Source organism: Enhydra lutris, unplaced genomic scaffold, assembly GCF_002288905.1.
Source record: "Enhydra lutris kenyoni isolate GAN:26980312 unplaced genomic scaffold, ASM228890v2 scaffoldscaffold40, whole genome shotgun sequence".
NCBI lineage: Eukaryota > Metazoa > Chordata > Mammalia > Carnivora > Mustelidae > Enhydra > Enhydra lutris.
In genome coordinates this window covers 17,972,722-17,985,468 of record NW_019154124.1, presented here as the reverse complement: position 1 = coordinate 17,985,468, position 12,747 = coordinate 17,972,722, and the positions used below count along the sequence as shown (strand labels likewise).

The 12,747-nt window shown below is 41.5% G+C and overlaps 1 protein-coding gene and 1 pseudogene across 1 annotated transcript; one reads left to right on the top strand and one right to left on the bottom strand.

Annotated features, from left to right (window-relative positions):
- Positions 1-4,049: 4,049 nt before the first annotated feature.
- LOC111155351 (CART prepropeptide) lies at positions 4,050-6,058 on the bottom strand. Its single transcript, XM_022515503.1, has 3 exons — positions 5,781-6,058; positions 5,282-5,365; positions 4,050-4,410 (listed from the first exon to the last, which is right to left on the bottom strand). The coding sequence occupies exons 1-3, from the start codon at positions 5,937-5,939 to the stop codon at positions 4,303-4,305; spliced, it is 351 nt and encodes a 116-aa protein (XP_022371211.1). The 5' UTR covers positions 5,940-6,058; the 3' UTR covers positions 4,050-4,302.
- Positions 6,029-12,352, top strand: LOC111155254 (annotated as a pseudogene).
- Positions 12,353-12,747: the final 395 nt, after the last annotated feature.

Sequence of the window (12,747 nt, the reverse complement as noted above, 5' to 3'; positions counted from 1 at the left end):
TGGTATTAATTTTCTTTTCTTTTTTTTTTTTAAGATTTTATTTATTTATTTGACAGACAGAGATCACAAGTAGGCAGAGAGGCAGGCAGAGAGAGAGGAGGAAGGAGGCTCCCCGCTGAGCAGGACTCTGGGATCATGACCTGAGCCGAAGGCAGAGGCTTTAACCCACTGAGCCACTCAGGCGCCCCTGGTATTAATTTTCTAAGGGTCCATGACCTCAACGTGTCAACATAAATTCATAGAATTCATAGATAGATAAATTCATAGTATTATGGCTTATAATTTTTGTGTATTATCTATTCTCACCAAAATCACTTGATTGTAAACTCAAGAACAAGGATTATGTCTACCTTGTGTCTCATTATGTCTCAATACCCAGCACAAGGAAGGCACTCAAAAAAGTGTAGAATGAGTGGGACTATAATAAATCAAGGTCAGGATTGCAGTAATTTAGGGTAGGAAGCTTTGCAGAACAATCTGAAGATATTATTTAAACTACACAATCCTAAACAGTCTCCCTTAACTGTCAAAGAAAAACCAGCATTGGACAGTCATTATAGCCATAGAAACAGATTTTGTTCAAGACTACTGCAATATGAGAAGAGACTTCAGTACAGAATGGGGCTCAGCTTCTAATATAGCACGGGCAAGTAAGAATTTATAGCCAAGAAGCGGATGGGAAATTACTAATGGGAAACATCAGGGGTCAGGGAAATTCAAGATAAACCAACCTGACAGGATCTTTGCTAAAGACAGGTCAGAGTCCCTAGACATCACCTGGGGGATGGTGGAAGATGAGAAGGATGTGAGACTCTTGATAAACTGATTTATCAGGATTCTTACTAAAACTGGATTTTATAAGGAAGTACACAGATAGTTCCAGAAGGAGGTTCAAGAGCCTGACTCAAGTCTGGTCAGAATCTTTGTCAATAACCAGAATCCAATGTACCATTATCAGGTTTGGGAAGGGTGTGTGGGTACCTAGATATAGCATGTGTCCCTCACAGGCCTCCAGATTCTAACAAAGAGTAAGGAGTGAAACATCAGCAATTACTGTAGGAAGGGCAGTGGTTACGTTTAGTTGACAAAAGTCCTCTAGTAACTTTCATCTATCACCTCTAGACCCTGGGAGAACCAGTGCTCTAGAAACACCATTCCTATGCCTGTAACATTCACCAGATCTTTAGATGTAGATACTTGTCAACTCTCAGACCCCTGATCCTTCAGCCAATCTCAGAAGATCTCTGGGGCTCATATATGGGTGACTGCACATGGATAACTACTTCTCTTCCTAAAAGTCTTAAAATATTTAACATTCTCATCCTCTACCACAGAGACATTGAGTCATTAAACATAATAAGGCACTCTATTTGAAGAGGAGATCTGGGGGCACCTTGGTGGTTCAGTGGGTTGAGCAGCTACCTTTGGCTTGGGTCGTGGTCTCAGGGTTCTGGGATGGAGCCCAGTGTCAGGCTTCTTGCTCAGCAGGGAGCCTGCTTCTCTTCCTCCTGCTCCCTCTGTGCTATCTCCCTGTCTCCCAAATAAATAAAATCTTTAAGGAAAAAAAATAAAATAAAAAGGAGGCCTAATGCTGACAAAATGAGAAGGAAAAGTTGCTTCTACCAAGACACTTCAGATTAAATGTTGCCATCATTAGTACAGAATATCATTACCACCATGAACTTAAAACCTGGATCCCCAGACCAAATTTTGTAAAAAGCCTTTTCATACCCAGCCCACAGATTCTTCATTACCAATTCCCTCTAAGTCCATACCTTTAGTCAAATGAAACAAGAAAGCATGGGGTGACATTGAAGTAGGGGTGACAAAGTTAAAGAAGTTTGGAGCAGAATTCTTATTCCTGTCTTAGAATCACAAAGTCCTCCAGCATCTCTGCCTTTTGAGGAACTATTCCAGGCTACAATAGGAAGCACTACTCAGTATTACCTTCGGGGTCCTGCCTGTACATTAATCAATGATTAAAGCCATTTCCTGATCTTATTTATTTAGGACTGACATGAATGAAAACAGTTAAGGGACTCAAGAAGAAGTTCAGGATTTTAACTTATGTATTTTCTGGAAAAGTAGCAGACAACAAAACCATTAAAGAACCATTAAAGGTTTTCAGGATTAAAATGTAACACGTTTCAATCACAACCAAGCCTCTCAAAGAGGAATTCAAATAGAAATGTGACCCCCCACCCCCGCCCCGCAAAATACATCAGCACCCTAGTGAGCTAATTTCTATTAAAGAAAGAAGTGCTTTCTGGGGAACTTGGGAGTCCAAACAATCTGTTCAATTGCCCAGAGTGATATGGAAGCAAAGACAAATAAATTTTGGGAGTCAGAAGGATTAGAGCTGACAACAGGATTTAGGATTATGTGACCTGACCAAGAGGATTTCCATCATCTCTCTTGACCTCTGCTTCCTTCTCTGGAAAATGGTAATAGTATCTATCTTTGAAGATTATTGAGGGAGCTATGAGAATACTGCAAGTAGCAATTAAGAATTAATATGTTTTCTATCCGCATTATCTGTCTCCCCAGGAAGCAGGGGAGGGACTTTCTTTTTTTTCTTTTTTTTTAAACATTTGCATTTTTTTTAAATTTTTTTATTTATTTGACAGAAAGAGATCACAAGTAGGCAGAGAGGCAGTCAGAGAGAGAGGGGGAAGCAGGCTCCCCGCTGAGCAGAGAGCCCGACGCGGGGCTCGATTCCAGGACCCTGCGACCATGACCCGAGCTGACGGCAGAGGCTTTAACCCACTGAGCCACCCAGGTGCCCCGGGACTTTCTTTTTTAGTACTAATATTATGCAGTTGCCTCTGGGAAACCATACTAATACTAATACTAATAATACTAATATTATGCAGTTTGCACTGGGAAACCATAAACATCTGTTTGTCTCTTCTGTTTCATCTGTTTGTCTGCTTCTTACATGTTATTTATTCTGGTTTAAGCCGTTAGAAATGTCACCTCAGGTAAACACTCAAACATTTAAAGGCTACTAACCTTTACATTTAAGATTTTTGTATTTCTTGAGTTGAATCTACCACCTAACAATTTTCATTTGTTCCCCTCGAAACTGTTTACTAAAATGACATTTTTCCTTTGAACAGGTTATTTTTCCAAGATTATATACATGTGTATATATTTTAAAGATTTTATTTATTTATTTGACAGAAAGGGACTGAAGACAAGCAGGAGGAGAGGCAGAGGGAGAGGGAGAAGCAAGCTCTCCACTGAGTAGGGAGTCGGCTGCAGGGCTCGATCCCAGAACCTTGGGATCCTGACCTGAGCCAAAGGCAGTTGCTGAACAGACTGAGCCACCCAGGTGCCCCATGTAAGATTATATATTAAGTAGTGGGAAAGAGTGGGTCTCCCAAACTTAAAACACCTAATGCAGCTATTTCCCTTCCTTTGGACAAAAAACAAGCCCCCAAAGAATCCATTTTTTATCAATGAATATTTTCTAAAAGAGGAGTAGCCAAAACAAAAATCCCAATTTTTTAAACTGGTTTTAATGGGGCTAACATCTGAAAAAATTTAAATTTTATTGTTCTCACTGTGAAAATAAGGAGTCTACTAAAGGGTTTAATAAGCACTATCCCATCAGCTCAATTCAAACCATCTCCTGTTAACTAACACACACACACACACACACACACACACACACACCACTGCAATCAAAGAAAAACAGTGCGCCAATGCTTGTGTGGCAAACTCCCAATTAATGATGAAAACTCCTTAGAGCCAAGGTGTTGTTCTCCCAATAGACTATTTTAAAAATACTTCTCTTTGAAAACAAGAGCATGATTAATTCCATCATTCTTACTCAAATTACTTATGACATAGAAACAACACAGTATGAGCAATTATTAAAAACACTTTATTATGTATAATTTGTACATGCTGCAATTTGTGTCATTTGGGGTCATCTTCCAGGTTGTGATGTCATCTACCAAGATAAACTAAATCTAATTTTCTTCCTGCCACATCACATACAAAAATACAATTTTCAAAGTGAAGTTCCCCTTCTTTACCGGAAGATACAAGATACGTAGGAGTGTGTCAGATGAATAAGAAAAGAATACTTTGCACATGTATCAACACCATACAAGGCATTATCCTTCACACAGTAACGTCTAATGTGTTCTTTTATTTGGGAACAGCAGGAAAAGAGCCCCTTAACCCTCAGAGGGAAATGCAAACTTTGTTGCTAAAGGCAAACTCCAGGGGTGAGGGTGTGGTCCTCGCAGGGGAAATTGGGGTGGTGGGGATTTAGGGAGGCGGGAGGACACCTCACAAGCACTTCAAAAGGAAAGAATTGCAGGTGGTTCCTCGGGGACAGTCGCACAGCTTCCCAATCCTCGCTCCTTTTCGCACGGCGCACCGCTCCCCAGCGTGGCACTGAAAACAACACAATGTGTGGTCTTTCCACATAAGCAAACCCAGCTCCCAATAGGCACATGTCCCCATCAACACAATGTCTGCCTCTTGGGAGAGATCGATGGAACCTGTCACCATCACCAGAGGTCTAAGTATGGTCAGACCTGAAACACAGAGAGCCTTAAAATTTCAGTGAGAGAACATTAAAAAAAAAAATTTATTGAACCCCTCCTACTTCATTCCACCTTTTATTTGGGGTGAGGAGTTACATTTTCTAGCTCCCTTAGCTGTTTATCAAAAAGAAAAATAATCAGACATTTTTCTAAGAAATAAACAAATAGAACTGTATTTTCTCACAGCCTCTGCTCCCTGCTTTCAGCCTTCTCATCCCAAGAAGTGTGTGTGTGTGTGTGTGTGTGTGTGTGTGTGTGTAGTGTGTAGTGTGCACAAGTGTAATTCCCCAAGGAAAGTGACAAGTGGGGAATCAAGAATTTTAACCTTAAAACATAGATCAGAAAAACTAGCAGTGCTCCAAACGGCAAGAAGAAAACTGGGGGAAGAAGAACTGAGTAGATTTAAGGGCTTTTCCAATTCAGAGAATTTTTCATGAGATTAAAAAAAGCTCATCTTCAAGAAACACTCCTTTTCATACAGACCCAAGAGCTGGTTCCTGGCACCAGCTGTTGGATCTTCTGAAATGGCCATTCTACTTTTTGCCCTTAGAAACCAAGGGGCATGGTTTGGTGGTGGAAAACAAAAGGGAGATCACAGATTTCTATAAAACCACTACCTGATTTAGCCAAGTCCTAGGGAAGAAGGTCAATGTATAAGACTCAAGGTGATATATTTTCTCTTGGAGAAACATGGGGAGGGGATGACCCCAAAGCCTTACCATGGGGACTTGGCCATACTTCTTCTCATAGATGGGAATACTTTTAGTCTTGAGCTTCTTCAGGACTTCCTGTAGCGCTTCGATCTGCAACACACCGCCCTGTAGCTGAAGTTGCTGCATTGGCTGCGAGCCCAGACCAGGGGCTCATTCCCAGCCCTAGCTACAAGAGCCCTGGGAACCAAAAACACTACGACCCGGGATTTCAGGGACAGAAAGGGATGTTTGAGGGGTATTAACGTAGCAAGCACTGTCTCACATACTGACTGCAAGTCCCTTAGTCACTGAGGCTCCTGTTGCTCTGAGGGCCCGGGACAAGGGATTCACTATACAAACTGGCTGAAGCAGTGCACGCCAGACGGTTTCGGATGGAAGGCGGGCTTTATGTTCATCTCCCTGCACCCCGACTCTGGCAATGGGGGTGGGGAAGGAGGGAAAGAAGACGGACGAGTACAAAGGAAGCGACCGGGCGGCAGCCAAGGGGGGTCCGGGAGTTACCCACCAGCTCCTTCTCGTGAGAGGCATCCTCCACGGCAGAGTAGATGTCCAGCGCTCGGGGCTGGAGCTCAGCTTCCTCCTGGGCACGGGCACCGAGCAGAGGTAGCAGCAAAAACAGGGCGGCACCCAAGAGGGTCAGCGGACGAAGACGGGGGCTCTCCATGGTGCTGAAAGTCGGAACTGCGGTGGCACCCCACGCTCCCGCCTTTTATAGAGAGCCAGAGCCCAAGTACAGGCAAGAGGGAGGGGGCGATGAAGGAAGTGGGTGTGGAGGAGGGTCCAGGTCAACCGTCTGTAGGCAGTGCTCCGCCACCGCTTGACATCAGTGCCCGCTGGACACCAGGCGTCCGCGAACGAAGCTCTGCGCACAGAGCTAGAGTAGAGAGACCAGGTACCCTGCTCCCCAAGTGCTGTCAGCCCCACGGCAAGAGACGCTCCCCTAGGGGCCTGAGCTGAAACGGAGGGGCGACAGCTGAGGGATGGAGGAGGAGGGGGCAAGGAAATGGAAAATGCCTTCGAGCCAAGGCACAGGCAATAGAGTCGCTCCCCATCCCCTAGCAGCAGCCGCAGCAGCAACAGCAGCAACAGAAGCACCAGAAGCAACAGCAGCAAAGCAATCCACCTCACCAGCCTTGCCTTGCCTTTCACCCCAGCCCCGTATGTGGCAGGAAGTAGGAGGTGTTGCCTCCAGGCAGGTTTGTCTGCTGAGCATTTTACTAGGCACTATGTGGGTTAGGGGAGGCAAACATAGTAAACATAACAAAGAGAAACCATGGCCTTCCCCAGGATGTGTTCTTCATGGAATCTATGTGGTAATGAGAAAAGAAGGAAAACAGACTAACTCCAATTCAGGAGTAGTGTAGGGACCACAGAGAGCCCCATTCTGATTCCAGTCCTGGCTCCACCACTTATAAGTTGTGTGACTCTGGGCAAAATAAATAACCTATTTGAGTGTCTCTGTCTCTCTGCCTCTCTCTCTTTCTACCTCTCTCTCTCTCTTTTGTAAAACTGTTATTTATTTTATTTTTTTAAGATTTTATTTATTTATTTATTTATTTGACAGAGATCACAAGTAGGCAGAGAGGCAGGCAGGGTGGGGGGGAAGCACGCTCTCTGCTGAGCAGAGAGCCCAATGAGGACTCAATCCCAGGACCCTGAGATCATGACCTGAGCCGAAGGCAGAGACTTATACCACTGAGCCACCCAGGTCCCCCTAAAATTGGTATTTAAAAAATGCACCTCACAAGTTCTCACAAGAAGGGAAGGAGATTTGATATGTAAAACTTCTGGCCTGGAGCACAATAAGCACTAAGCCTCCCTGCCTCTCCTTGTTGAATTGTGATACTGCCCAGGTATGTGGCTGTGTACACTATCTCAATTGTTCCTTAGAGCAAATTTGCTATCCTTGGATGCTCTGTTACCTACCACCCACTCCTGATATCCAAGAAGCCTGTCTAGAAAGAAAGCAAAGGGAGTGAAAAATCCAAGTCCTTGATTATGGAAACATCTCTAGAGATCAGAAGGCACAGATGAGCCAAGTCCTCAGTGACTTGGGAAGACTGGTTTTTTTAAAAAGTGAGGGTCCTTAACAGCTTGAATGCAAACCAAAGTTCCTGTAGGAGAAGTGTTGTTTTCCCTACTTAGACATAGAAACTTATCTTAATTGCCTGCCCACCTGGCTTCTTTCACCATACCTTCTTTGTTTCAACCCCTTCTAACCCCATTCACTTTTCTCCATCCCCATTACTACCACCCCAGTTCTGGACAGTTGCCCCAACCTACATCTTGCCTACCCCCAGTTCCATCCCATCTTCTCTTGCCTTCCTCTAATCCATAATTCGTGACCAAGCAGTGTTTTTAACCCTTAAAATACACTGATGGCTTCCCACCTTACTAAGTACTGAATCTAAATTCCTCATCCTGACTTACAAAGTACTACATTACCTGTACCTCTTTCCACTTTCATGTCCTACCATTCTGCCTTAGGCCCTCCACTCTAACCTCGGGGGCCTTCTTCTTGGTCCTCTAACAGGTCAAGTTCATTCCCACTTTGAGGTTGCCCTTACCTTACCTAGAAATGTCACCCTACATTTCTAAATAGTTGACTGCTCCTTATCATTTAAATGTCAGTTTAAATGTCCTTGACCACCCAATCTAAAGTATCTACCAATTTATTATCCCACAGATTTATTCCTTGGCAGGTGATACAAGTCACTGGAATAGTTAATATATAACTTGTGTCTGCTTATTTCATTTGTCAAGTATTTAATTGTTACTCAAATGCACACTGGAAAGCAGTTCAAGAAGTAATTACCTGATGAGTAACACACATATTATGCATATTAACAGCATCAAAATATTTCTTCCTTAAGATCAGTCTAACTTTAAAATTAACCCAATACCTCCCTCAGGTCTGCCTTTTACACATTCCTTTAGATTCTATACAGTAAAACTTCAGTGGCTGCACATTTTACTGTTTAAAACTTTCAGAGACATATTGGCACTCATTGTAAAAATGATCTCCAGCAATAAAAGCATTCTAAACTTCAGAAGGAAAATAGCCCTAATAAGGTTTTAGTCCATCCTTCTGCAGAGATGGAATTATTCCCAATGCAATAATTTCTCTCATATTGTGTTCTATCCAGACACAAGTAATAACTTTCTTTTTGTGCTTCTTCTATTGAAAAATCCTCAAAAATTCAAATTTAGCTGATGTTAGATTGGTGCTCATCTTCATGTAAGGAGGATACTACATTTAGTTGATGGGTTTGGAAAATGACCCCAATCCTGTGAAGCAAGCCAGAGTTATCTTGGTCATTTAGATATCACCATGCTTTTTTCATCTCTGAACAGAATTATTTAATAAACTGTCTTTAGGAAGCATGTGATATGGTAAGATGCAGGCAATTTTCTTCCTGAGACAATTTATATAAGTTAAAACAAGGGAGAGCACAAAAGTGTGAGATGTCCTACAGTTCATACATCATGCACTATTAGGAGAATTTCTATATTCTTGCTAATTTATAATGAGTCCATTAGAAAAAAAAAAAAAAAAACCCTTTGATGCCCCCAAGCAAGAGAAAGTTTGTAATTGGAGCTAGTTACTATTTCTCCTCTCAGATATAGAAAAAGGAAGCAGATCTCTCACAAAATAGAAGCAGTGACCAGCTTGTATCCACGGAGATATACTGCAGACAAACTCTCTTAACCTCCTAAGATAAAGTAGGCTACTAGTACTTTTCTCTCCCCCCTTCTTCAAATTTTGAGTCATTTCTTTTCCTGTATGGCCTAAAATAACACTTGGCCTTTTGGATTGTCTTATTGCTCAAATACCAAACTACTTTGTTATCCATTAAACCCCTTTCCATCCTTCTGCCAACCAAGTATTGTCTAACAGCAAAACTTCCTCAGTTTGGGCCAGGAAAACAAAAGCAAAAATAAACAACTGGGACTGCATCAAAATAAAAAGCTTCTGCATAGGAAAGGAAACAATCAACAAAACTAAAAGACAACCTACAGAATGTGAGAAGATATTTGCAAATGACATATCTGATAATGGTTAGGATCCAAAATATAAAAAGAAACAATACAACTCAACACCCAAAAAACAAATAACCCAACTTAAAAATGAGAAGACATAAACCGATATTTCTCCAAAGAAGTATAGATAGCCAACATATACATGAAAAGATGTTTATCATCACTCATCATTAGGGAAGTACAAATCAAAACCACAATAAGATATCACCTCATACCTATCAGAATAGCTAAAATCAAAAATACAGGAAAAAACAAGTCTGAGCAAAGATGTGGAGAAAAAGGAACACTCTTGCACAGTTGTTAGGAATGCAAACTGGTACAGCCACTATGCGAAACAGTATGCAGGCTCCTCAAAAAGTTAAAAATACTTTCCTTTTACTGATGTGCCTATAGCCATAAGCATTCTCAGGTTTAAGAGGCTTGCCTCCAGTGTCCTCCAGTGTGGCAAAAAAGAAGGTCTGATTGGACCCCAATGAAATTACCAATGTCAATTCCCATCAGTAGATCCGGAAACTGATCAAAGATGGGCTGATCATCCAGAAGCCTGTAACTATCCATTCCCAGACTCAAGTGCTGGAAAAACACTTTGGTCTGATGGAAGGCAGGCATATGGGCATCAGTAAGAGAAAAGGTACTGCCAAGGCTCAAATGTCTGAGAAGGTGACCTGGATGAGGAGGATGAGAATTCTGTGCACCTGCTCAGGTAACAGCTTGAATCTAAGAAGACTGACGGCCAACTGTATCACAGCCTATACCTGAAAGTGAAGGGTAACCTGTTCAAAAACAAGCGTATTTTCATCAAACACATCCATGAGCTGAGGCAGAGAAGGTGCACAAGAAGCTTCTGGATGACCAGGCTGTATATAGTGGCCTCAGCAATTACACAGATCAGTTATTCAATAAAACAAACCTTTATCTGCCTCAAAAAAAAAAAAAGGAAAAGAAAAGAAAGAAAAATAGAATTACCATATGATCCAGTAATTTCACTACTGGGTATTTACACAAAGAATACAAAAACACTAATCAAAAAGATATAATAGGGGTGCGTGGGTGGCTCAATTGGTTGAGCATCTGCCTTCGGCTCAGGTCATGATCTCAGGGTCCTGGGATGGAGCCCCGCATCGGGCTCTCTGCTCAGTGGAGAGCCTGCTTCCCCCTCACTCTCTCTGCCTGCCTCTCTGCCTACTTGTGATCTCTCTCTATGTGTCAAATAAGTAAATAAAATCTTTCAAAAAAAATGTATGTACCCGTGTTTGTTGTGGCATCATTTACAATTGCTGAAAAATGGAAACAGCTCAAGTGTCTATCCGCAGATGAATGGATAGAGAGGATGTGATACACACACACAGTAGAATATCACTCAGCCATAAACAAAGAATGAAATCTTGCCATTTGTAACAACATGGATGGATCTAAAGAGTATAATGTTAAATGAAGTAGGTCAATCAGAGAAAGTCAAATACCTTATGATTTTACTTATATGTGGAATTTAAGAAACAAAACAAACAAGCAAAAGAAAAAAAAAGGGATAAAACAAAAAACAGACTCTTAACTATAGAGAACAAACTGATAGTTACCAGAGGGGAGGTGTGTGGGTGGGGTGCCTAAAATAGGTGAAGGGGATTGAAAATATGCTTATGACGGTAAGCACTGAGTAATGCATGGAAGTGTTGAACCACTCCATTGTACACCAGCAACTAATATAATGCTGTATGTTAACTATACTGGAATTAAATTTTTCTAGTTTAATTAAATTAAAATTTAATTTTGCTCCCTTTATTCTTTTTTAAAAATATTTTATTTATTTATTTATTTATTTATCCCAGGACCCTGAGATCATGACCCGAGCCGAAGGCAGAGGCTTTAACCCACTGAGCCACCCAGGCGCCCCTTCTCCCTTTATTCTAACCAAACATCTTTATCACTAATTGGAAGAATATAATCTGCAAATAAAGGACACTTGGAGTTCATGCTCAACTGGGATGTGCTGGAGATATAGGAAAGACTACATGCTTTACAGACAGCCCATGAAGGAACAAAGCAGAGAAATTAGACAAAACTTTCCATTAATTTTTTTAAAGATTTCAATTTTAAAACTTTTGATTTCAGGGTGCCTGGGTGGGTCAGTCAATTAAGCACCTGACTCTTGTCTCAGCCCAAGTCTTGATCTCAGGATCAGGGGTTCAAGCCCCATGTTGGACTCCATGCAGGAATGGAGCCAACTTAGAAAAAAAAAAAAAACTTTCAATTTCAAAGCTTTCAATTTTTAAAAGTTCTCAATATTCAATATATTCATAGCACTGCTAAGTATTATGAGGACTGTGGAGATAAACAAGACACAGTTCTTGCCCTTGATATTTGGGTCTTATCATAGCTATAAAAATTCATAATATAACATCTCAGTGAGGTCAGGGTCCTAATAGAGATAGGGAAGCCCCAAGAAGTCAGAGATTAATTCCCACCAGAGAGAAAAAACGTCATGAAAAATAGTATATGAACTACAGTGTCTTAGAGGGAGGGTAGAATTTCAACAATAACAAACATCCCGCTCTGGAGTGTTGGGGGCAGATAGGCAATATATGCAAAGTCTCAGAAGCAAGGACATCTAGGGAAACTGAGTTGCCTGGGATGCTGGGGGTTAGGGTACATAGATAATGTAAAAACTGGGTAAACAAGACCAAAAAGGAACAGTAGAGCAGAAAAGGGAAATTCAGAGGAGCAATAGATCATTCCAATGAACAAGAATTAGAAGCACAGGTGAATCCAAAGAATTCCATTTTCAAAATACTAACACTAAAAGCAAACTTTTTTACCTAAAAGGTCTAGCCTAATAAAAGTAGCCCATGTCAGATATAGGGAGGTATCAGTAATGAAAAGATACTTGCCCCAGGACAAAGAAATCTTTCTCTGGCTTCTTTTGCACAGCACACCCAGAGTGCAGCAGAAGGAACAGCACACCTAGCTCACACTTTCTATGCCACAGGTATCCCGTCGTCTCCTCTAACTTTTCTGGATCCAGAGTGCCTAAACTTGTAGGAAGTGTACATCAGTACTAAAGTAGCAGACTAGGATGCCCTAAGAGATGAACTATGTGACTTAACAGAGAGCAATGTGAATCTTTCAATGGCTGCTCGTTGGCTATAATTTCAAGTTGACTTCTCCAGCATGGTGTCAAAGTTTCTCATAGTTTGATCTTGGCCCGTATTTCCAATCTCCTTTTCCTCCACTCCCAACCAGTCCTAGCATATTATCTTCTATTTTATTTGATGGATGTAGGATACTTACTTCTTACTTCTGTACTGAATGAGAGGAACAGAGTGGGTTATGCTACCATAACAAACAACTCCAAAATCTTGGTGACCTGAGAAAAAGCAGATGTACATCTCACTCATCTTACATGTGTATCAGGGTTAATGAAGTACTGTGTTCAT

What these genes read in the sequence shown, in the direction of transcription:
- LOC111155351 (XM_022515503.1), bottom strand. Translation starts at nt 5,939, where the DNA reads ATGGAGAGCCCCCGTCTTCGTCCGCTGACCCTCTTGGGTGCCGCCCTG. An exon ending in CCTCTCACGAGAAGGAGCTG is followed by an intron (nt 5,366 to 5,780) that starts GTGGGTAACTCC and finishes GGTGTGTTGCAG; the next exon opens with ATCGAAGCGCTACAGGAAGT. An exon ending in AGTATGGCCAAGTCCCCATG is followed by an intron (nt 4,411 to 5,281) that starts GTAAGGCTTTGG and finishes TGTTGTTTTCAG; the next exon opens with TGCCACGCTGGGGAGCGGTG.